The 24,531-nt window shown below is 31.0% G+C and overlaps 1 protein-coding gene across 1 annotated transcript in view; it reads left to right on the forward strand.

Annotated features, from left to right (window-relative positions):
• The window catches only part of LOC129989466 (uncharacterized), a 72,386-nt gene extending 48,214 nt beyond the window's left edge, over positions 1 to 24,172 (forward strand). The window contains exons 16-24 of the mRNA XM_056098023.1: positions 463 to 589; positions 1,724 to 1,827; positions 3,656 to 3,774; positions 6,494 to 6,542; positions 8,007 to 8,270; positions 10,499 to 10,750; positions 13,861 to 14,109; positions 21,799 to 21,879; positions 23,789 to 24,172. Of these exons, the coding sequence (XP_055953998.1) occupies positions 463 to 589; positions 1,724 to 1,827; positions 3,656 to 3,774; positions 6,494 to 6,542; positions 8,007 to 8,270; positions 10,499 to 10,750; positions 13,861 to 14,109; positions 21,799 to 21,879; positions 23,789 to 23,931 (1,388 nt within the window). The 3' untranslated portion in view covers positions 23,932 to 24,172. The remainder of the gene's footprint in view (positions 1 to 462; positions 590 to 1,723; positions 1,828 to 3,655; positions 3,775 to 6,493; positions 6,543 to 8,006; positions 8,271 to 10,498; positions 10,751 to 13,860; positions 14,110 to 21,798; positions 21,880 to 23,788) is intronic.
• The last annotated feature ends 359 nt before the right edge of the window (positions 24,173 to 24,531 follow it).

Below are 24,531 nucleotides of genomic sequence, written 5' to 3' on the forward strand. Positions count from 1 at the left end.
ATACAGCACTTGTAGCAATCTTGCTGTCTTATCCCAGATAAAACAATTATTTATACCTCGCGTATATTTGTTGTGATGTATTTATTACTGGGTCGGCAACTATAAAGATAAATGCTTCTAAATAATCAAAATAATTTGCAAAATCAAAGAGTCAATTCACCAATCTGATCCACGGCACAGATTTCGCCGATTTTATTTCATAAAAAATTCATGACCCCCTCCTCCAGATATGTCTTCAATGACCATGATGTCTATATTAGAAGCCATTTTTGAAAGAAACCTTAATAAACATTATTTTATTGAATATTCTTTAAGGGGGAAAGCATTCACCCCATTTCCAATTCAGAATGTACACTTCTGCTGACTGAAGCGCCCCCTACTAACTCTCATTTTTGAAAGCTACAGCAAAGTAAAAAACCTTGCCACACGATTTCGTTCAATTAATTTTCTTTCCTTTTTCAGCCCAGTTCTTCCTGGAATACCAAGGCGAAGTGAGGACAAGAGATCCGGACGTAAAGGCCATCCAGACAGCCAATACAAAAGAAAAATGCGCATTCGCCTGCGTCGATGAACACAGCTACATCTGCAAGTGAGTCTGAAAATCCTCTAAAGGAATTAAAGCTGTAGAAAATTTTATTCTTGCTAAGTAACTGGCAAAAATTACATCTCATTTTTAAATATTCACATCAGATGCAACTAGTACTTAGAAAGCCGTGAACAGAATGCAAAAATGTAATGAAGCTAATAATAGAACTCTAATTATTCGGTGCCCAATTATACGAATCTATTTTAGGAATATATATATATATGTAATGATATTTTAAACTCTTAATTTAAACCAAATTAATTTCCAAAGCTTATCTTAATTTAGCCCATAGTAATTTCATTCTCTTATTTCTTGATCCAATTCCACTTTCGGTTTAATTAATTCAACTAAAGCTGTGTAAAAAGCACTGGCCATCAATCTACGTATAGAGTGAAAGTGATGCTTCCGTTGCCCTTCTGAAAGGTCAACACGTGTATTGAATTGGCGCGTGGCCGGAAATCCCATGTTATATAAGACTAGTGATCATTTGTTTCGCCCTCTTGCTTACTTTTGCTTTTGTGCCACGCTGTGGTGGACGTGTCTTGTCTGCGTATCTGCTTGTAAATAAATTACCTTCCCGAGATGGATATTAAAGAGAATTAAAAAATCCAAAATGTCTCTTCCCTGCTTCAAACCTGCATTCTGCTACAACCAAAATGATGTTACATACATATATGAAAATTGTAGGAGGAATGGAGTTAGTGGGAGAGTGGTTTGTGATTTTTGAATTGTCCTTTCCTGTCCGATGGATTGTTACTTTGAACCGGAAGTATAAGCCGTTGCATTAATGTATCATCCTCTCCCCATTCATCACTCTTTGCCTTCTTCAATGTTGGATATGCTAATTTTCTTCTATCATTTAAAATGATATTGCATTCGGTTGTACGAGTATAACCTTTTTTTTTTTAATTGGTAGGTGATTATATAGATTAGAAAAGTCTCAAATGAATTAGATTATTGGTCTTGTGTTCTTTCTGAACTGAAAGAGGGTTACTTTTACCCACAAAAAGTAAATCTCTTCATCGAATGTTATGCAATGATTTATACAACTTGTTGAATTTTTATGTTTCATTAATAAAGAAAAGTTTTCAAAGAAGTTTCTGCTCCTTGCTGAAAGATATATTATTAAAATTTCAGAGGCTTTTATTTCTGCAATCAAGCTTGCTTCATTAAATCTGAAGGAATTTTGGAACCATCGGATGGCAATGTTGAAAATTTCGGCGAGTGTGAAACCTGGTTAAGTAAGTGCAATTCTATCTCTCATTTTTTATTATTGAAAATACTTTATTAAATGGCGTCGAGAAAGCGCAGCTTATCAATGCGCGATTGTTACATTGTTCATTCAATGTCTATGATGTTTTGATTCCTTTTAATTAAATGCGAAAAAAGCAATGTGTTTTATGAATTTTCCTTTACATATAAATTCACACGGGGTACGTTTATTTTTTATCAAGTTCCGATAGATCATAAAAAACAAGTGTGGAGAAAAAAGTGAATATATTAATCAAAACTATGTACAAATATGATTAGTTTTCGACAAAACCGCCTTGAAGATTCTGGCACTTGTCAAACCAAAGCGCCAGGTTTCTTGTTCCCTCTTTGAAAAAAGTGTACAGTAGATGTGAAACGGACTTTACAGTTCTTTTCAAGCTCGTCAGTCTCTGGAAGTTCTTCGAATTTTATTTTAAGAAAAGAATATAGAGTCTTAACATTGGACTTCCAAAGTCGAAATTTCGACATGCTGGTCAGTCAACTCGCTATTGGGATTTCAGCATCCTACGTTCCTTCCAAAATTCCATCAACTCGTTGAGCAAAATCTTCAAAATCACAATGTTGAGATGTTGTTCATTCAACTCGTTGCCTGGGATTTCAGCATCCTACGTTCCTTCCAAAATTCCATCAACTCGTTGAGCAAAATCTTCAAAATCACAATTTTGAGATGTTGTTCATTCAACTCGTTGCCTGGGATTTCAGCATCATACGTTCCTTCCAAAATTCCATCAACTCGTTGAGCAAAATCTTCAAAATCACAATTTTGAGATGTTGTTCATTCAACTCGTTGCCTGCGATTTCTGCATCCTACGTTCTTCCAAAAGATTTCGGCCAATTCGTTGAACAAAATCTTCAAAGCCACAATTTTAACATGTTGGTTAGTCAACTCATTGCCTGCGATTTCTGCATCCTACGTTCTTCCAAAAGATTTCGGCCAATTCGTTGAACAAAATCTTCAAAGCCACAATTTTAACATGTTGGTTAGTCAACTCATTGCCTGCGATTTCTGCATCCTACGTTCTTCCAAAAGATTTCGGCCAATTCGTTGAACAAAATCTTCAAAGTCAAAATTTTAACATGTTGGTTAGTCAACTCATTGCCTGCGATTTCTGTATCCTACGTTCTTCCAAAAGATTTCGGCCAATTCGTTGAACAAAATCTTCAAAGCCACAATTTTAACATGTTGGTTAGTCAACTCATTGCCTGCGATTTCTGCATCCTACGTTCTTCCAAAAGATTTCGGCCAATTCGTTGAACAAAATCTTCAAAGTCACAATTTTGACATGTTGTTCAGTCAATTCGTTGCCTGGGATTTCAGGAGCCTACGTTCCTTCCAAAAGATTTACACCAACTCGTTGAACAAAATCTTCTGTTACGACTGCCTTGTAGTCTTGTCAACCTTCGTGCAGAATGCTGCTTATAGCGGAATGATTTTTATCTCTTCTTTGAATTGCAGAACTGGCTAGGATGCCAACATAATGATTCCAGATTAAAGAATAATTTCAAAGCAGTTTTAAGACCCATCTCACATTAATGGCAGAAATGTTTTTCGAAGAGGGGATAGGAAACCTGCTCCACAGATACATGTGAATCTTCATGGAGTAACCATGATTGTCTGTAACTTTTGGTAATAAATTCATATTGTTCTCTATCCTTTTCTTTTTTTATGGAGCCTGAAAATGAAAAACGAACTACGTTTATAAATTCTTCTGAAATATTTATAAAATTATTTCAAGATAATATGAGCACAAAATTTTTTAAGTGTTTAGTCTCTAAAGTAATATTCATATTTTTCAGGAGCTGAAACTCGATCAACAAACAAAGAACATTACCTCTTCGATGCTCTCACTCGTTTGGAAAGTGCTGTAGTGAACGAAACTCTCTCTTATCTTTTTAAATTTAATGATACTTACAGCGTAAGTGAATAACTAAATTAGTTTATTTTTCGTACATTGATTTAGTTTGACTTTTTTATATTCTTTTATGCGAAGCAAACAAAGAGGAAATATTTCGGTTATTAAAAAAACGGAAAAGATATTGCATGATCAAAATATAGTAATTGTTAAAGGGGGGGGGTCGTTAAAATCTCCACGTTTCAGACCATCCTCAGTCGGAGAAACACGCCTTTGGAATTATATCGCTGTCTATCTGTCTGTGGACACCGGTTACTAAAAAGCGCTTTGAACTAAGTGAAGAAATTTAGTATGCAGTCTTTACATCAAATGTGCAAATATCTTTCTTTCCAATTTTGAGATAAGGCCTTCGTTCAGAGTAAGACTATCTGTTCGACTGTTCGTGCACAGTGCGAACTCGTTAACTATAAAAGTAAAGAACTAGTGAAAAAAAATGGTATATTAGTTAATCATCGAAAATATATATCCACATTAAATATTGAAATAAATCTATTAAAAGGTTTAATTGGCTGTGTGTACTTTCACGTGCATATAAGCACAATAACTTAAAACTGTAATGATCTAAATAAGTGAAGCTTGGTCATATGATTTTGTGACTGCAATCGCAGTTTTGTGTCAAATGTTCGTTTCAATTGGCTTAAAAAATTGCGCCGATAATGCATTTTCAATTTTCTGATACTTGTGCAATAACCACATATCACTGATTAATCACCAAATGTCGCTTTCTAATATGCTCTTTCGTAATTTTTGTTCGTTGGTGGCATATGATAAATGCACTATTATAGGTTTTCTTTACTGTACTAAAAACCAAACAACTCTCATGTGCGGGAATCTGAAAATATAAACTCAAGCATATGTGACATTTACTGCCGTTGCCGATGGTCAACAGTTTAATTAGGGGGGGGGGGAGTTAGGATGATGACTTTCTGGATAAATATGCGAGAACGTTTAAAGAAGACTACTCACTCTGGTCTTTGCTTGCAGAAACGAAACTCAGTAATCGTTTTTTTTTTTTTTTTTTCTTTCTTTCTCATTTTCTGATATGTTAGGGCTTAGAAATTTTTTACATATCAGTGATATCAATGACCATACACTATTTTAATGTTTTCAGTAATTCATTACCGATCAGTCGATTATTTTTTATATCATTTAAGTAGCGATATATTATAGACAAATTTTTGAAATTTTAATGACAGTATTACATTATATTTATAATAATGAATTATAAATTGAAGGTTAAATATTAAAAAAATAATTAAAATAGAAAAGAATCAAATTTTTGGTTCACTAATAAAACTGCATTCATAAAACTGTTCTTATAAAATTGAATGAATTAATTTAGCTTAATTGCTTTATTCTATTAAATAAATAGGTGATTGTATTTAATCACATGTTTTTATTTAGCTTGACTTGTTTCATATTCGTGAAGATGGATTTATGCAATCTATTTTGTCATGCATTTTTTGTCATATTAGTTCAAAATTTTACATAATTGGTTGTTATTTTTGCACAATACAACATTTAAAAATTTTCGGAACTTAAATATTGATTAATATAAAAGTAATTTCGATCCTATATGCTTGGCGCCAAATATATAAAAAACAAAAAAGTAAAAAATGTTGAAAATGAAAAAAAAAAAAATGAAAATAAGCATGCCTAAAGAAAAGATGCTACAAAGATTGAAGTCATATTGAATATCATTAGGTACTAAGTTTCTAAGCATTATATAAAAATTAAAAATATTTAAAATCCCAATTTGATTAGAATATTTAGATTATGGCCTCGCATTTTTACGATATATATATATATATATATATATATATATATATATATATATATATATATATATATATATGTGTGTGTGTGTGTGTGTGTGTGTGTGTGTGTGTGTTTAGATCAAAGCATTTATAACTTAACATTTTATTTTAGTAAAACAATTTTTCACTGCATCGCCCATTGCCGATCTTTCCTCTCTTGCGTCTTCTGAATCCTAATCTAGCAGTAAAATCTCTGGTTCCTTTTTATTTCTATTCTTTGAAACATCCGATATTAGTTTAACAATCCTTGGTTCAATTTTTTTTTTCCTCGTTATTACTAAACCGACAACAAAAATCCTTCATACCATATTTTTTAATGTCATGATTTAAAATACCTATTTCTTCTTTTTGGTGTTTGTGTACCTGACGAACAGAAAAATACCTCATAGTACTTAATCACCTAAAATATCCTCTTTTGGTTGAAATGGGACTCAGTAACCTTGAATGACCTTACATACTAATTGAGGTCATTTAAAAATTTTGGAAAATTAAATAAAATATAAATAAACATAATAATAAATATTTTATTTTAACAATTAAATAACAAATTAAATACAAGGTACTGATTCTTATGAGAAGAAAAGAAGGCGATGCACTGTACTGTGTTAGAATTGAAGTTGAGAGAATAGCAATCCTGTTGGTTATATAATGATTAAATGTTAACGATTATATATAATGATTAATATATGCATTATAATGATTAAATATTGACTTTATTCGCTATTTTATGACATGCAATATAGAAAATTAATACAAAATTAGAATATTAGAAAATTAATATAAAAAGAAAATATTATTTTCGCATATTTTTTGAAATCTGAGGCTGATATTTTTGATTTTGAAAATGTAATGATGATATATTTTTTGGAATGCTTTCCTAAATTAATTTTGTGTTCTATTTTCAGCTAGAACTTCCCATCAATGATATTGTTATCGGAGATGGACCTTACACAGGTATTATCATGCACTGTATTTATTTTGTTGTTGTTGTTGTTTCTTATGCCACTTGTCATAGACAAGCCGGCTGACGAAGTTAACGATTTTAAGAGAGAGCGTATCTTGTTTTCAGTAGCGTCATCTTGGGCCAAGAACTACTCATGCTACTTAGCTACTCATGCGTCACATTCGCTTGCACATCCCCTTATAACGAGGGGGGGGCACATTCACACACCTCACAAATAGAACTCAGATGAAGAACAACCATGCCCGAACCGGAGCGCCCAGATCACGGGGAAGACGCCCTACCCCTATGTCAGGACGCCGGCTTATTTATTTTAAAATACTTGGTTATTCAAAATAATTGCACCAATCACAAAGTTAAGAAGAAAAACTTTTAAACAATACAAACGTAAGCTTGAAGTTTTGTTTTGGTGCGTAATAATTGCCCTATCATAATATTTCCTTAATCCAATGTGCTATCTATGCATCTGTTCAAGATTAAACCCAAAGAAGGTCCCGAGCCAGAATCTACGACATAGTGCAATGATAATACAAGAAGTAATTTTCAGATAAGATCGAAGCGGTTCCTAAATTATCAGCTACTGAATAGGCATTTCATATTTGTTTTAAGTGCTCTATTTCCAAGAATTGAAGATTAAAAAAAAAAAAACTAGTAGATCAGAAATTACTTTGAAAACGATGATATTAAGAAAGAGAAAATACTATAAATTAAAAAATGTCCCATTAATCGAATTATCTGGTGACGAGATTCAAAAATTGTATTTTAAAACAACATCATGGGTCCCATTTTATAGAAATGTTCGACAGTAATATCTAGCATTTACTAAACTTTCACTAAAACTTTCGATGAGATTCCTAACCGCTTAGTTGTGGAAACGTGCTTTCGCAAATTTAGTTTTTTTTTTAAACGTAAATAGAGAAATAAATTGAATTTTGAAAATGATTTTAGAGTTGTTGTTGTTATTGTTACTTATGGCACTTGCCACGGACAAGCCCGCTGTTCATAAAGACAGCGATTTAAGCCGGAGGGGGGGGGGGGTGTCTCTTGTTTTTATAGTAGTGCCAACTAGAGCCAAGAATTAGTTACTGACGCGTCACTCATTCGCTTGATTCGTGTCTGACTTCCAAAATTTCACCGACTGAAGTTTAGGAAATTTGTAGCTTTCCTATCATAACATATGTTATGATCATTATATAATGATAGGGGGTCGAAGGCCTCTAAATCCACCCGGTAAGACAAGAAAAATTATTCATCTAGTCATTTTTTAAAGCCTTTTGCGATGAATGGGTATGGAATTATACCATACCTTAGGTGTCCCTTCTTCTTATTATTTCAATTGAGGGATGATAATTATGAACAAAATACATTATTCCCTTCTGCCATATACCCTGGAAAAACTGTTCGATATCAATTCTTATACTGTATACGATGAGCATTCTTATTTTGTTCTTCTGTAGGTAATGACAATCAGGAGAAACCTTACATCACAGTGGCCAAATATGCAAAACTGAAACCTGGAGATCAAACCACAGTGTCCTTGCACGAAGTGGACACCCTTAACGATTGCTACAAAGCTTGCAAGACCTCGGACGACATCAACTGCGCCAGTTTCTCCTATTGTCCAGATGCCGATAATAAACAGTGTATGATAACTTCCGTACTAGTGACCAACCGCAACAATGTTGATACGGATGAAGATAAGAATTGCTTCGTATACTCGCGTAAGTATGTTTTAATTTCTGTTTTGAGATATGGTATCAAAACTATAGAGTCTAGTTCTAACAAACATAGAGCGAAAGTTCTCGCGTAGTCACAGAGAACACCGGTAATCATGAGACGATGTGTATTGTGTGCAAAAGCAGCTATACAGTCCGTGTTTTTATGACCAAGCAGAATAAGTAAACATGATTTTTTTTTTTAAATCAAACGTGGCAAATCTATCACAGAGATATTTGCACAAGATGCAACGGGTTCATATATCAACCAGATGCCTCGATTAAAGTTTCTGGAAAGGGGTGTTGTCTTCCAACAGTAAGGAAATTTACTAGAACGATAATTCACTATTGATTCGTTGGCTTTATTGAGTTTAATGGCACAAACGCCAGTTTGGAATATACTGCGCCAAACGAAATATAAAGATAGAAAGAGAGGTAACAATAAAAGTAATGAAAGATAAAGAGATTATTCGAGGGAATCCTAAGAGAATAGGAGAAACCCCTTGACACGCCGTGAGAAGTATATTTCCAGGATACAGCTCGGAAGTGTCAAGAAGAAAAAAAATCTCTGTATTGCGCTAAACGAATACTTTGAAATGTGTTCACAAAGATGAAGTAGTTTCTTGACAACAAAGGTTTAATCATGATACTTTTTTGATACTGTCTTCGTATATTCCATCAAAGAGTATCCCTTAAATAGAGATAACAAACTTCCAACATGATGGTTGGTTCTGGCTTCCCTAGTGGGTAAATGAAGTGAGGTCAAATTATCTCCATTCCGATGATGGGACATCCTCTAACGAAAGAATCCTAAAGGCAAGCAATGGACTTTAGGATTCAATTATAATTTCCTCCAGAGGGTTCTTGCGACTATGATGGTTATTTAAAGTACCCTGAACGCGGTGGAGAAGTGGAGTAGCTCTTTCTCGTATGATGCGAATTTTGGCTATGTAAAGCAACACTGCGTCAAACATAGGGTTTTAAAAGCAAACATCTTCATAATAAGAATCTTAATTTACCGAGGTAAAAGATCGGAAGAATGAATACCAGCGAAATATCTTACTCAAAGAGATCCATAACGATATTCATGAATTTCGTTGAATAGCATCGGAAAGTATTTGGATTTTCGAAAAAATTAGAAAGAACACCGCTATGAGTTTGTCAATGCTTTTGTGGCAGAGAAACAAGCACTGGTTTGTATAGGAATAATTCTCCAGCAAGCCTTTAACATGTCTTTCGAATTGACGTAGTCTGAATATGCATAGGCATTCAATTGATTAACGTTTTTGTAAATGAAAATACATCCTGAGCAAATAGGTATATTTTCAAAACAGGGCACAAGTATGCGCTAGGTACAATCATAATGCACTGTAATGTAATTCTCTATTTTAAATTTGTATAACTTCCAGCCACTAATAAACTCAAAGCGATCCTTCTGTGGGTTGCATTTCTAGCCTAGAAACTTCTGGCCTCTTTTTATGAAGGAAAGCACATTATAAACAAATAAGTGCATTTCCTAACTAAAAAATGTGCATGCGTTAATTACGATCATAATGGCTCTGTAATACAACTGTCAATTTCAATTTATGGTTATAACTTCTGGTTACTAGTAGCTGCTTGCATGGCTGTTTTTTCTTCGATTCAAACTTCTAGTCTAGAATCCTTGGGTCGCGAAGATAGTAAATTATCGCCAATTCACTACGCATGTCAAAAGTTTCGAAATATTAAACAAACAAAAAAGGTATTATTTAATTTTCTTTTTGATAGTTTTATTTATAAGATCATTCGAGTTCAGAATATTGAAACTCCAGTTCTCCAAAGATAAGAAAAATTCCTAACCCTCTTCAAAAATCACAACGACAGCTCTTGTTCTTGAGGAGTTGATGTAAGAAAGAGTAAACAACTAGCTGATGACTATTAAACAAATGCATGCTCGCGTCTTTTGAGAGTTCTCAGAAAATTTTTCTGTCCCTCAAAACTATTTGAGCAAGTGTTCCTAAAGAACAAAGCACACGCCAGATATTCAATCAAGCATGCTTATCGAAAAAGAGAGGAAATTCCTCAAAGATATGCAGGCGTTTTGGACGTCTGTCGTAGTTTCATTGAACGGCCGATAGAAGCTGTTCAGTTTCTTAGAGTTAAATCGGTAATAATATTCTTTTTTTAAAGATTATTTTACATACTTATTTCGACCACGATAGGATGCAATCCAATATGCAACTTTCTCACTTTAGTGAAGTATCTCGATTTCTACAACGCCTATCCTGGAAGAGTTTCTATGCTGCCTGGTGATGATCTGATAGAAAAGGTTACATCCGTTGAAGACTGCGCCAAAGCCTGCCGCGAAGAAAAGAAATTCACCTGCCGAGGCTTCGAATACTGCAGATCAGCTAAGACATGCGTCCTGCATTCCAAACATGTCATGGATTTGAAAAAAGATGAATTCGTTGAGAACGACAAAAAGACTACATGCACTCACTACGCAGGTAAGTGGATTTCTGTTTCTAGCTTTCTAACTCTTCTGCAACAAAATTGGTTATTTTCATTTTGCAGTAATAAAAGCATAATTAAAAATAATTTTTTTTAAACTTTCTCATACACGAAAAAAAAATTCTAACTGTCAAAAAAATTTGAAAGAATCTCTACGTTATAGACCTTTCCAAGTCCAAACCCACATTGTTGAAATTATTTCTATCTCTCCTTGAACACTCTTTGAGATAGATAGATGAAATTTGACACATAGATGGACACATAGACAGATGGAATTTGACTTTAAACCTCATTTGTATATTTCCTGTCAGGCTTTTCGAATATTAGTTAATACGATAGCCACAAAATGGAGAAATAAAATAAATGAATATAATTAGAACTAGATGAATAAAATTCGATACATAGATTTAACATCTATTGCGTAGACACCTGTCAAATTTTGAGCCAAATCGAATAATGGATTGACCATTTATTGGTCTGGACTTTCAGAAACATATAAGCGCGATAACTCAAAAGCGCAATGATTTAAATATAGTACATTTGGTATGTGATTTTGTGACTACAATTGTAGTTCTAAGTCAGATTTTAATTTCAATCGGTTTATGAAAACGCGTCTAAAACCTTATTAATGAGATGCCAGGGATTTATCGCGAAGAAACTTGCCAAGGATCGCACGATAGATTCATTAAAAATGTTAAATTTATGCCAAACGTTAATAACTATTGTACGCCAATAGTTACGTTCTCTGCCTTACCCAAGGTTCACCGTTTTTTATGGAAGGTGGAGGATGATATCTTTATAAGAGAAAATTTTGGGGAGATCTCGCCCGATAGTTTTATTAATTAAATAAAGTAGATTAGAAAAAAAAATTAAGTAGTTCTTTTTATTCAAAGTTCTTCACTCAGGAAGACAAATATAGCATTTGGAAGAAGTCTGAGACAAAATCCTAAAATCCTTTTCGTATAAACACCTAATGCGTCGAGATCTCAAAAGTGGAATATGTCTCGTCATTAGAAATGGTGCCATTAATCAGCTGGCAACACAGTTATTACATCGCCAAAGTATCGAGGAGTCTCCTAACATAAAAGAAACGATAACTAGAAACGATGCCATTAACCAGCTGGCGGCACAGTTATTAACCGCCAAAGAATTAAAGAGCTTCCTAACTCATAAAGGTACTGTCACTAGAAACGTTGCCATTAGCCAGCTGGCAACACAATTATTACACCACCAAAGAATCGAGGAGCTTCCTAACTCATAAACTCACCGTCACTAGAAACGTTGCCATTAACCAGCTGGCAACACAGTTATTACACCGCCAAAGAATTGAGCAACCTCCTAACTCATAAAGGCACCGTCACTAGAAGCGTTGCCATTAACCAGCTGGCAACACAGTTATTACACCGCCAAATAATTGAGCAACCTCCTAACTCATAAAGGCACCGTCACTAGAAGCGTTGCCATTAACCAGCTGGCAACACAGTTATTACACCGCCAAAGAATTGAGCAACCTCCTAACTCATAAAGGCACCGTCACTAGAAGCGTTGCCATTAACCAGCTGGCAACACAGTTATTACACCGCCAAATAATTGAGCAACCTCCTAACTCATAAAGGCACCGTCACTAGAAGCGTTGCCATTAACCAGCTGGCAACACAGTTATTACACCGCCAAAGAATTGAGCAACCTCCTAACTCATAAAGGCACCGTCACTAGAAGCGTTGCCATTAACCAGCTGGCAACACAGTTATTACACCGCCAAAGAATTGAGCAACCTCCTAACTCATAAAGGCACCGTCACTAGAAGCGTTGCCATTAACCAGCTGGCAACACAGTTATTACACCGCCAAATAATTGAGCAACCTCCTAACTCATAAAGGCACCGTCACTAGAAGCGTTGCCATTAACCAGCTGGCAACACAGTTATTACACCGCCAAAGGATTGAGGAGTCTCCTAACTCATAAAGGCACCTTCCCATTCCATGCTCGATGATTCTAGCCAGCGAAGTCGTATCAATAATGAAACAACTGAACAATCTGTATTAGTCAGATTATCCTGGTTTTTACTTTCTGGCATGCGAACTTTCAAAAAGAGTATAATTTATCATCAAAAAAATTCAATACTCGAGATTTTGACAAATCTCCACGTTTCAGACCACTCTGGAACACACTTTTGGAATAATGTCTGTCAATCAAAATACAAATATGCTTTGAAACGATAACTATAAAAATCATAACTTAAAACCGCTTTTAGTTTGACAGATGAAATCGGCATGTGATCTTTGAATCAAATTTGTATATTTTTATAAAGTTTTTAACGAAATTCATTAGCATGAAATCTGTCTCTTTTGGCTGTCCTTGCACAAATGAACTTGATAATTTCAAAATGTAATGAGTTAAATAGATAAAATTTGGTACTCAGATTTAAAATTTAAAGTTTAGATTTATATTAAAAATTTAAGCAAATGCATCAAAACTCTGACCATCTGTCTATTTGTACATTTGAACGCTTGTAAACTCGATCATTCAAAAATATCACCACTTGGATAAATGAAATTTGGAACACAATTTTAATATCCGAAGTGCCAATAGTCATCAAATTTTGAATCAAGGGTTCACCGTCTGAAGATATGTATTTTCACAAGCATAAAATCATGATAATTCAAAACACAATGACTTAGATAAATGAAATTTGGCTTGTTATCTTGTTACTAAAAAAAGTATTTTTGTATCGAATTTTGATTTCAATTAGACGAAAATAAGCCTCCAAAATTCATACTTGGTCTCTTTCACTATTTTTTGAAGCACAAAACACTGCAATGCGAGATTCTGGGGAGAGAAAAAAAATCCTAGGTACACAGTCTTAATTTTGGTACCTAATTTACCTACCGTTCCCAATTATTGTATGGAAGGAGGGTACGAGATAATACACTTATTAGAAAATGTGCGAAAATGTTTTGGTGAGACTACTGCGGTTGATTAATTTTGTTGTCGTTGCTTGAGCCCATCTACCATTAAACGTTCTTGGATTTAATCCAGAAAACAAGATAATTTGTTTTAAAATATTTCATATTGACTGACTCTCTAACATGTTGTTCTTCTACAGCCAAATTTGCCGCCGACTACTATGACATGGGTTTTACTTTGATTAAAGACGACAGCGACAAGAGAAATGAAATAACTCTGGAAGAATGCGCCAGAGTGTGCTCAGAGGAAAGAAAAGACAACTGTAAGTCATTCAACTACTGTCCAGCATCCGGTCCTTACAGTACCGACAGTAGCTGTGCTCTCAGCGTCAAAGTTCTGGATGAAAAACCAGATTTGGAGTCTAATGATAAATGCCATCATTATGAAAGTAAGTATTGCTTGCATTCATGCCTTTTGAAAAAAAATTATTTCCGTAGTTCAAGATTGCTAAATATAGAAATGCGGAATGATATGTATATATATATATATAGAGAGAGAGACCAGATTTCTTATATACTTTCGTAATTTTTTAATTAAAAACAATTAACCCTTAACTGGGGACGTGCGGTCTGTGAGACTGCTAGGGATGGATTTTCTGTCACCCCTATTCTATTTTTAGCTCAATTGAATGGGTTGACCCTGTAGCTTCCTGTTCTGTGACCTTCAATATACATGCACTTTTTTAACCGATTTCAGCAGATGCTTTTTTAAATAATTCAGTTATTTCTTCGAGAGCGGTCTCGGAGACCGCATCTCCCTGTTAGTGTCCCAGTGATAAACAAGGCTTAGCAGAGGGCACTAAAACTTGGGGCTCGGAATATCATCCAGTTTACTGATCCTATTATGAAGTAGTGCTCCAGACACATTTAAATAAAGCAGAAAGTGATTTTAGTGATAAAGATAATTGTACAGAAGAATTTTTCGATGAAAGTTCGCATTCAACTGATTTTGATATGTATGTTCAAACATAATTAATTTTTCTAGTGATAATGTATTTTGAAAAATTTATAAAATATATTAATATACCGTGATATATATATATACAGAATTTATAGGTTGATTTTTATACTAGTTCTTAACCTGCATGTTTAAAATGCCCTAGAAAACCGTGCTATGAAAGTCACACAAGCCGATAGAAAAAGTGTCAATTTTACCCATTGTCATTTTTTTTCATTTTTCATATAATTGTTCAATTTTACATTATATTGTCTTCTATATACCTTCATATACTGTAAAAATAAATATGATTTAAAAAGTAAAAAGTAATATGCTTTTTCAAGAATATTATTTATTGTAACATGTGATTTGAGATGAAAAAGTATGTTCCGCAAAATTACTTTTTTAAATGATAATTTATTTTTAAAAATTTTTTAAACATTTGTATCAAGAAAAATATCTGCAAAATATATTGGCAGTTTTTCATAGTAATACATTCATTAGAAAATTTAATTTGAGTCTAAATAAAATGCGGTCTCGTAGACCGCACCTCCCCAGTTATGTCCTAAAATTTCACCTCCCCAGTTAAGCGTTAAGTAATACCAAAAATGTTTTCTTCAAATATTGTATTGATACATTGTGTAAGTCTAGCGAAAAAAGAATGTTAAGTTTTTGATAACAATTTAGCAACAACAAGGTATGAAATGAAAATACGCAGAAGAGTAAAGAGAACCGCTCAACAACGCGGAGATGTCGACGGGCAACTAAGCCTCAAGGGCAGAAAATGTATACTAAAATATAGTTTATTCACTAAAGTTGCATGCATACTTCAGAATATTTTAATATTTGCATAACTTTCAGTCACATCTGATGTTTCATGATCATCGAATATATTCCTCGTTTGGAACTATATACACAAATAAGAAATAAAAGGAGAAAGAGCGGCATTTTCCCACCAAAAAAATCTTATTTGTAATTTTTTTTATATAAAAAACAAAATAGTATAAATATATTTAAAAGTTTTTTGAGTGCCACTTTAGTATTATTGTTCATTGGTTTTTCCCATTTTTTGAAATTATTTGTATTGAAACAATCATATTTAGAAACCAAAACTTTCATTCGTTTTTTTTCAATGCAAGCTAATAAATTAAGCTTCCTTGTGAACTAATAGTTCAGAGCATGTATTAAACTAACGATTCTAGTTGAAGACGTGAGTTATTTAACAAGGCATATAGAAAATGCAAAATCATCGTTAACAATGACTTTTCATGAAATTAAGTATAAATAATTGTAGAAAAATTTGCTCATTTGATATTTCTTTAAAATTTCTTCCAAACTTTGTGTAACTCAATCACTGTTAATGCTTCCGTAAATGCTAGTGGTCATTTAATTTTATCAGAACTTTTTGTGCCTAAATGGGATCAAAGAATTCCGTTTCTTACTAAAAGATAATCTCAAATGGAACAAAGTAACAAAGATAAATAAATGAAATAAACCGTCTTTTTTAATTTATCGTTCTTATTTAAAATAAACTTCTTGTGAGATCAATATTAATTTTTCCCATCTCTGCCAACTAAATGACTGGAACCACTACAAATGACAAATTCATTTCTTTACAATCAAGATATTCTTTACAAACTTTTGATTAAAATTAAAAGATTTTCTTATCTTTTATTGAAGGATAACGATGTTTATGAGTAATAATTTGAATTTTAAGTGTTTTAATAAATATTTTTGTTGGATTCCAAGAATTTTAAATAGAACAATCTTATGGTTGCTATTACGAATTATTGTAAAGATCTGGGCTAAGTCCTTTTTAAAATTTTATTCGTAAGAATGCATATTAAAATTTTATTCTTTTTTACGAATAAATGTAGTCATATTTCCAAAATCAAATTTTGTAAAAGTTTATTGTTCGTGGAAATGTAGCATTTTTAGTGATGCTTCAAGAATTTTAAATTCTGATATAACTAAATATTTGTAAATGATTGAAGCGGAACAAACCCAGCCGGCAACCCAAAATTTTAAAAACAAATGAGTTAAACGATGCGTGCGATTCACAAGTTAAAGAAAAAACAATGGAACCTGAATTTAGGAAACTAAACAATTCAAGGGCTGTGTTTGTTATTCAAAGGTTGTGCCTCCAGGAATATGCATTGCATGCGCTCAACAATGAAGTCTGACAATCTGGAAAAAACTTGTAGGTGAAACGAAACTCGAATAAGATTTATCAAAGAATTTTCAGACGACTTTTTTTTGATAACTGTTGAAGTCTGAATTGTCAGACGACTTTTTTCTATATTATTATTTATATCAAGTTGACAAACCAGCCATTGGTGGTAAGCAAAATATTTTCACTTTTTTATTAATAAAAATCTAACTATTTAAGCAAAACTGTTTGTCACAAAACTTTCACTTCATTCTTCTTTAAGCTTCAGTGTGAGCAAAATTTGAAGTACTTAAAATATAACAAAGATCTGAGTTATCACATAATTAACCACATTATATACCACCACATCAATTTTGATGATTATATAGTGAAAATGTTATATATTGAAAAAAGTGGGGGGGGGGTGGAAATATGGGGCTCTTGAGGTAATGCTAATGCTTACATAAATAAGGTCATTTTCAAATATATATACATATATTAGTGTAAAGCACTTTTATATGTATATATAATGCTCTCACTTTTTTTTTATTAAAACGTGGTGTGCCTTTTTTAAAATCAATTTTTAAATCTTGTGACTTTTCAAAAAAATCACAGATTATGTCAAAGGATTTTTAAAATCCTTTCAAATGAGTATAACTTATTTTTTTAAGAAAATGAATAATTTTTTCCATAAATTATTGATAAATTTTTAAAGAGCGATAAAAAAAATTTGTTCAGCTTTGTCAGCGGCAAATAAATAAAATGATAAAAAATATGACATATTTTATATTATTTTAATTATAGAAACGACTTTATTTATTTAAGAAACGACAACACAAGTGTTAAAATAATGTTTTCTATATATGGAAACGTAGTTTTTAATGCATAGAAAATTTAAATAACTAATTTACTGTCACGGAAAATCTCCCTTACTTTTCAGTTAATCTGTGATCAAAATTTAAAAAAAAATCTTTTGCATAGATTGGATTTCTATGGGGTGCAAACTATTTATGAATTTACTTTTTATTTATTTAGATTTAAGTTTATCAAATTGTTTATTTCATCCATTAGAATATATATCAGAATTTGTAGACAAACTGGAGGATAGTTTTGCAGACTAATGGAGCATCCGGCTTTAATTTTTGCTGGTTCTTGTTAAAAAGCATTAAAAAAAATCATTCTGAATCTTCATAAATTGGTTTAATTAGATCAATTATAGATATTATTTCTATTAGATGTTTTAAAGGCATTATCTTCTTATATTAGACATGAATTGAAAATAAATAAATAAATAACGATAATAATAATTGCTTTAATAATTTATCTTATATTGCTTATATTATTATATTTATGATATTATATTTAATCTTATATTATTATATTTAATTAATAATCTTAATTAATTAATTAATAATCTTATATTGCACATGAATTGAAAATAAATAAATAATGAGAATAATAATTATTAAATAATTATCTTTTCATGCTTATTTCTCAATTCTGGTATTGCGGAAAAATAGTTCAAATGGTTAAGGAATTGCGAAAATACTTATTGCATGGAAAGAAAGTGAAAAAAAGTGAAAAAATTTGGGAAGCCCTAATTCAAAATAATAATTTTAAAAAATCAATTATTTCTTATAAATAATACGCAAGATGAATAATTACAGATACATTGACGATAAAATAAAAACCTTTTCTTTATAATGAAACAAAGAACTTTTAATATTCGTACTACCACCCCCTACATTCGAAACTGTTCCAATCCAAAGCATCCTATTCCGGTACCTGTAACCTTGACCTTCTACCGCAAGCTGGTCTGCGTGACAGAATTCTTGTACGCTTACATCATATGTTCATTATTTCTCCGCAAAAACCACACGCTTCTCAGAATGAAATTACTCTCATTACCTCGTATGTTTGACTGAAAAGATTCTCTCTATAACGACCAGACTTTCCGAATCTGTTGGGATAGTCCTGACTTTCGATTTTAGGTCCCTCGTTGAAAATTCGTTCTAGATTTCTCCTAAATTGAAATACATTGAGGTCGATATTGTCGATCTGTATATATAAAATAATAGTTATCCAGATAATTTGGAAACAGACTTGGTTCGAAAAGTTTATGAAAAAAGGTTATTTCTTAGAAAGAAAAAAATGAAATTTATTTATTACATATTAATTTAATTACAATTTTTTCTTTATAATGTATTAGAATATCATTGCTTTAATATATATATATGGAAGTCAATTATTTCACTGTCTTTAATTGTTTTTAATCTCGGAAAATTTTGTTTGCTGTTCTTTTAGTGCTCCTCCCCCCCCCCTTCCAAAAAAGTCCCATTCGGATAACTGAAGTTCAAATAATTGGAACTGTACTGCAATTCATATTTAAAATTTGTTGGATTTAATTTTAAAATTTATCTCCTCAAGAATTATTTTCCTCAACTTTTAAGATAACAGATTTATCTTTAATTTTTATAACAGATTATTTATTTATCATTCTTCTATGACTAATGTGAGATATTCATAAATATGAGATATTCATCGTTTCATCGTTATGTTTTGGATATTTTGTACTACAAAATATAGATGCCTAAAAAAAAAAAAGAAATTCGAAAATCCTGAACAAAACATCGTAGCACAATAATGTTATGGTAAAAAGTATTATATATTTTTGTATTTTTACAATACTATTTCACCGACATTTTTAAATCAAGTTTACTGAATCAAAATGTTTTAACTAAATATTATTAAATGCGAGGTGTTTATTAAATGAATTAAAAATTTGTATTTGAAATGTAAATTTTTCAACTTTTTGATTTAAAGTTTTTTCTTTCTTATCAAAACTTACTACCCAAGAATTAATTACTTGCCAGATTTGGTAGGTCTAGATCCAAATGTCTACCTTTTATAGTGTTTTGAATGATTTACACAGGTTGCATGATATATCACCCAATTAACGGTAGAATGCCAGTCTAATAACTTTATCATAATGAAATAAAGAAAACTACATTTCAATTTTTCATTGAAAACACAACATTTTACTTTTTAAAATCTTTTGTTTGTTACAATATGCAATTTCCTTGTCATGCATTAACTACATAACGTCGTTCATAATTAATGAAAAACGAATTTAAAAAAAATCACTTGCTGATAATAAATAACCAAAATGTTATGTACATATATTTCAACATCAATATTGAGACATACACAACTAATGATACTGTATATGCAATATATTTCCATATAATAACTGTAGTCAAAATTATAATTACCGCATTTGAATTAAATTTTTCAGTAATAACTTAGTTATTGCAACTTAATTAATATGCAAAATTTTAATAATTATTATGCATTATGGTATGTATAATTTTAAAAAAATTCTGAAATTCTAACCAATTAGTTAAAAATTGTAATAAATTAATTTGGTATTTTATGCTAAATTAATTAAATAAATAAAATTGATTAAAAATGTAATTAATTACAATTTCCGAAGAAAATCACAAAAGTACTATGCATATAGCTTAACATTAAAAAAAATGAATCATTTAAGACTGGCTTAAATTAAAACAAGTTGTAAGAAAAATTGAATTGTTTCTAAGATATGAAATTTTGCACAACAAATAAACTTTTGTTTCTAATTTAGAAATTAATAACAATAATAATAATATATAAATAATAATAATAATATATAATTCTATTATACTTATGCCAGACTATATATTTTTTATTTTAATGGAAACCGTGTATTGGCTGACACAGTGACAGAATAATTTTTTTAAGGGAAAAGGCATTTTTTTTTGGACTAAAACTAAAGTTTTTTCAAAAAATACAATTTGATGCAAAGACTTTTCCTGGTAAAAATTTTTATAAGAAGAAACCAAGTAAATGTTTCATTTTGCATATAAAATAAGCAAATCAACTTTCTTAGAAAAATGTTTTCATCTTTTATGAAATTATCTCGAACTTCTGCGTAAGCATAACAAATTATAATTCAATGCGCTGAGTCTAAACACATTTAAGAAGCTGTTTTGTCTATTTCGAGAAAAAAATGCTTGATTTCGTTATATTCATGAGTTTTTTTTAATGATAAACGAGGGCTTACTATTATAACAGCAAATAAACACTGCATTTTTCCATTGCGCTATAACTATGAAGGAAATACATCTATAAAAATATCAATATACCATTAGTAAGTTCTTTGACTGTCTGGATAGCTTCAGTCTATCAGTCGTCTGGTTTCGGTTTTGGTGTCTGGTTTCTGTAACGAAAATTATCGTTTGGTTTATTAAAAAAAGTCTCTGACATTTTCAGGAAACAGAAAGTATGTACATGACTTTAATAAAAAAAAAGAAAGAAAATAACGTATTCTTCGAGATTTCCAAAACAGAATGCAAAACACTATTTTTCTTTCAGAACAAGAAGACTCTTTTATTTTTTAACAGCCTTATATTTGGATAATTTTAAAATAGCAACTTATTATTAAAAAAAACTAAACATCTAAATGCTCTCAATAAATATAATATACGATTTATTATTCTTAACTTCATAAATTAAAAGCTTATTTTATTAGATGTAAGCAAAAATAGAAGAAAAATTGCTTTATTACGTAAATATCTTTATAATTTTATACGATTCATTCACTGTAACAGTATTAGCCTACATTGATTGACTATTACTTTTGTTCAAATTATTTCATCCTTATTTAGAAGGTAAAAATTTTTCTTTTAAATGGAATAAATCAAGTGCATTTCTCGAATCTTGCTTTCACTTACCCAAAATAATTGTTTTTAAATTGTCATTGCTTCCTACTTTACAATGGGAATGTCACAAATTTAGAACAAAGTCACAGTGTATGTCAGTAACACAGCAATTTTGCTTTTGAAAAAATATCTAAATTCTTCATATCCATTTCAAACTTTCTGATATAATTTAAATATTAATAAGAATATATATTCATAATCTAAAATAATTATAACTTTCTTCTCCTTGCAGAGAAAGAGATCGTCGATGACTGGGCTAAAACTAGCAACAAACTGAAAGTCATCATTCCAAGTACTAGCGGTTACACCAAAAGTAAGTATCAGTTTTTTTACATGCTTTTATTTACATTAACTTATTGCCATGGTTCTAAAAGAATCTAACTACCACAATTCTGAGAGTAATAACTTGCATGTTTAATGTAATGCACGTTTAACATTAATTTCAAAACTTAATTACTTGTTCTTTGATCAATTTTAATCAAATTGTGTTCTATATGAAAGGTGCTATCTGGTAGTGATTTTGAGAAAAAAATTGAATTTAACAGTCTTTAATACTTTAAGTTATGAATTATGAAATATATTAAAGATTAATGAGCAGAAAATAATACAAAAATGTTTTTAAAAACATGGTTTGATTAACTTATTAAAATGTAGGAAATATTTAAATGTCTAAATAAAACCGTAAAAACGTAAGTCATCTAACTAATCTTTTTGAATTTCAATACAAATTGTCCATTCTAATCGTGGCTTCATCCATTAATGATACACCATAAAATAAAATTTTATTTATTGAAATTAAATAAATCTTATTTAAAGATGAAAAATAATATCTATTTTTGTGGCTTTTTTTCCTCATTATTTTTGGAAAATTTTCTTCTACATTTTTAAAGTTAATAAGAAATATCTGATCAGATCTTCGAAAACTGGTATAACTAAAACACATTTTTTTTTTTTTTTTTTTTTTTGTATTTAATAAATCTAAAACATTCAGCAGTTTAAGTAATTTTCAATATAAAGACAATTTTTAACGAATATGATTTATTACTATGTGGTATTTTTATCAGAAAACAACATGTCCTTGTCTCTGCGTAAGTATTTGAATATAGTGTGCATTTTTATAAAAGCAATTTTTTTCTGTTCACAAATGATTTTGATTAGATATCAGATTTATAAGATTTGAGATATAGAAATTATGCATTGATTAAAAATATTGTCAGTACTTGTTTTTCATTTTAAAGTTTTTTTATAGAAGCAATTATTGATTAGTTTTTTTCCTTTGTATAGATTGGATATCTTTTTCCTTTCAATTTCATGGCCCTTGGCGAAAGTCTACACTCTCTGAGTGCTCTTGCCATATTTGCATTACTTGTATCTGTGATACTATTGTGGTGGGCCTTTTAAATTTTGACAAGATTGATTTTGGTTCAATTACTCTGCTTGCAGCGTTGTATCTATCATATCGCTCACGGTGAATTCGGTTATAGAAATTTCTAAAGCAAATTGAATATGTGGTTTGCTTTCTAATGGTTCATCGATATCTTGTTCAGACAGAATTATGGAAAATCCAACTCCTGATATCGAATATTTTTGTGCAATGTATTTCCTTATTGCTCGGGTTTTTTCAAATGATCACAGGCCGCAACAGTTAAGTTCTATGACCACAATGTTCCTTGAAAATGTGGTTTCTTTAGGGAAAAATACTCAGAATGGAAGATTGATCTGGTTTCTTTAGGGAAAAATACTCAGAATGGAAGATTGATCTGCGCTATGACCCATTACTTTGCTACTACAGTGACTCTTTAACATTATAACTCTAAACCTTAAATCTAGTATTCTTACGTTATTATTCCTCGGTTTTTATTTCTGATATCTTTGAAATTCTTGAAGAACTCATGCGATCAGCTGGGTATTTTTGTTTCTATCAGTGAAAAAGGAAAAAAGAAAGAAAGCTTCAAGCCAATAATTAGTATTTTAAGAATAAGTATTAATGCGAACAATATATTAAAATAAATTGAAAATAAAGCAGAATTAAAAAATTCTTTTAATTCATTCAATTAAAACATTTTTATATTTACTGTTATTTCTTCTCAACCAACAATTTTTTTAAATTATCAAAATGGTTTCAGTTGCTATGACTCATATTAACCACTCTTATTGGTTCGTTATAATTCGAAATATGAACCATTCCACTTTTAATTCATTGTCATTTTCTTTGTTTGCAGAGGGATTCACTGGACTGGTCATCGGAATGCTAGCCCTTGGTCTTATCCTCGGAGCAATTGGCTTTGTGCTCTTTTCTTACATCAAGTCGAAACGCTACGGTGGCGAAGGCATGACCGTCAGGTTCATGAAATCTGACATTTGAAAAAAATAGCATTGCTTATTACTTTTGAACTTTGTACATTGTTTAATAAAAAGTTCTTCGGGAACTGTGATGTCTATACATCAACATTGTGATTTAAGTTAAGCGTGCCATCGGTGAAAAATGTCAAATTCTTATTGTACATTGCTTATATTTCTTTTCAAATGTCGTTCTTTGTTTATGTTTGTGACGTTTTAATATGGTAAGAAATGTTAAACATTAAATATTTTGAAGTGTGTTGTCATTTTTGTCTTGAATTCTTTGCTCAAACACGATTACGCTGGAATTTCAAATACTCAAACTGCAATATATATCAAATCTAATCATGATTTTATTATGATTATTGTATTTTCTCTAATCGCACTTCACGTATACGAAAGTATAATAGTAAAGGTTGTGTATGAAATAAGGTAATTAAAATAATTTTAGCACCAAAATAATGATGCTGGTTTAAACAGAAAAATACATTTTAAATAGATATTATTTGTTTTTTTAATTTATCAGTTTTTGAAATTAAATTAATATTTGAAAGTAATTTTAATAATTCACAGTTATTTAAATATTTATTTTTCTAATACATTTTTTAAATATGTATTTTTGAAA

The sequence above is a fragment of the Argiope bruennichi genome, chromosome 10 (assembly GCF_947563725.1).
Source record: "Argiope bruennichi chromosome 10, qqArgBrue1.1, whole genome shotgun sequence".
Taxonomy (NCBI): Eukaryota; Metazoa; Arthropoda; class Arachnida; order Araneae; family Araneidae; genus Argiope; species Argiope bruennichi.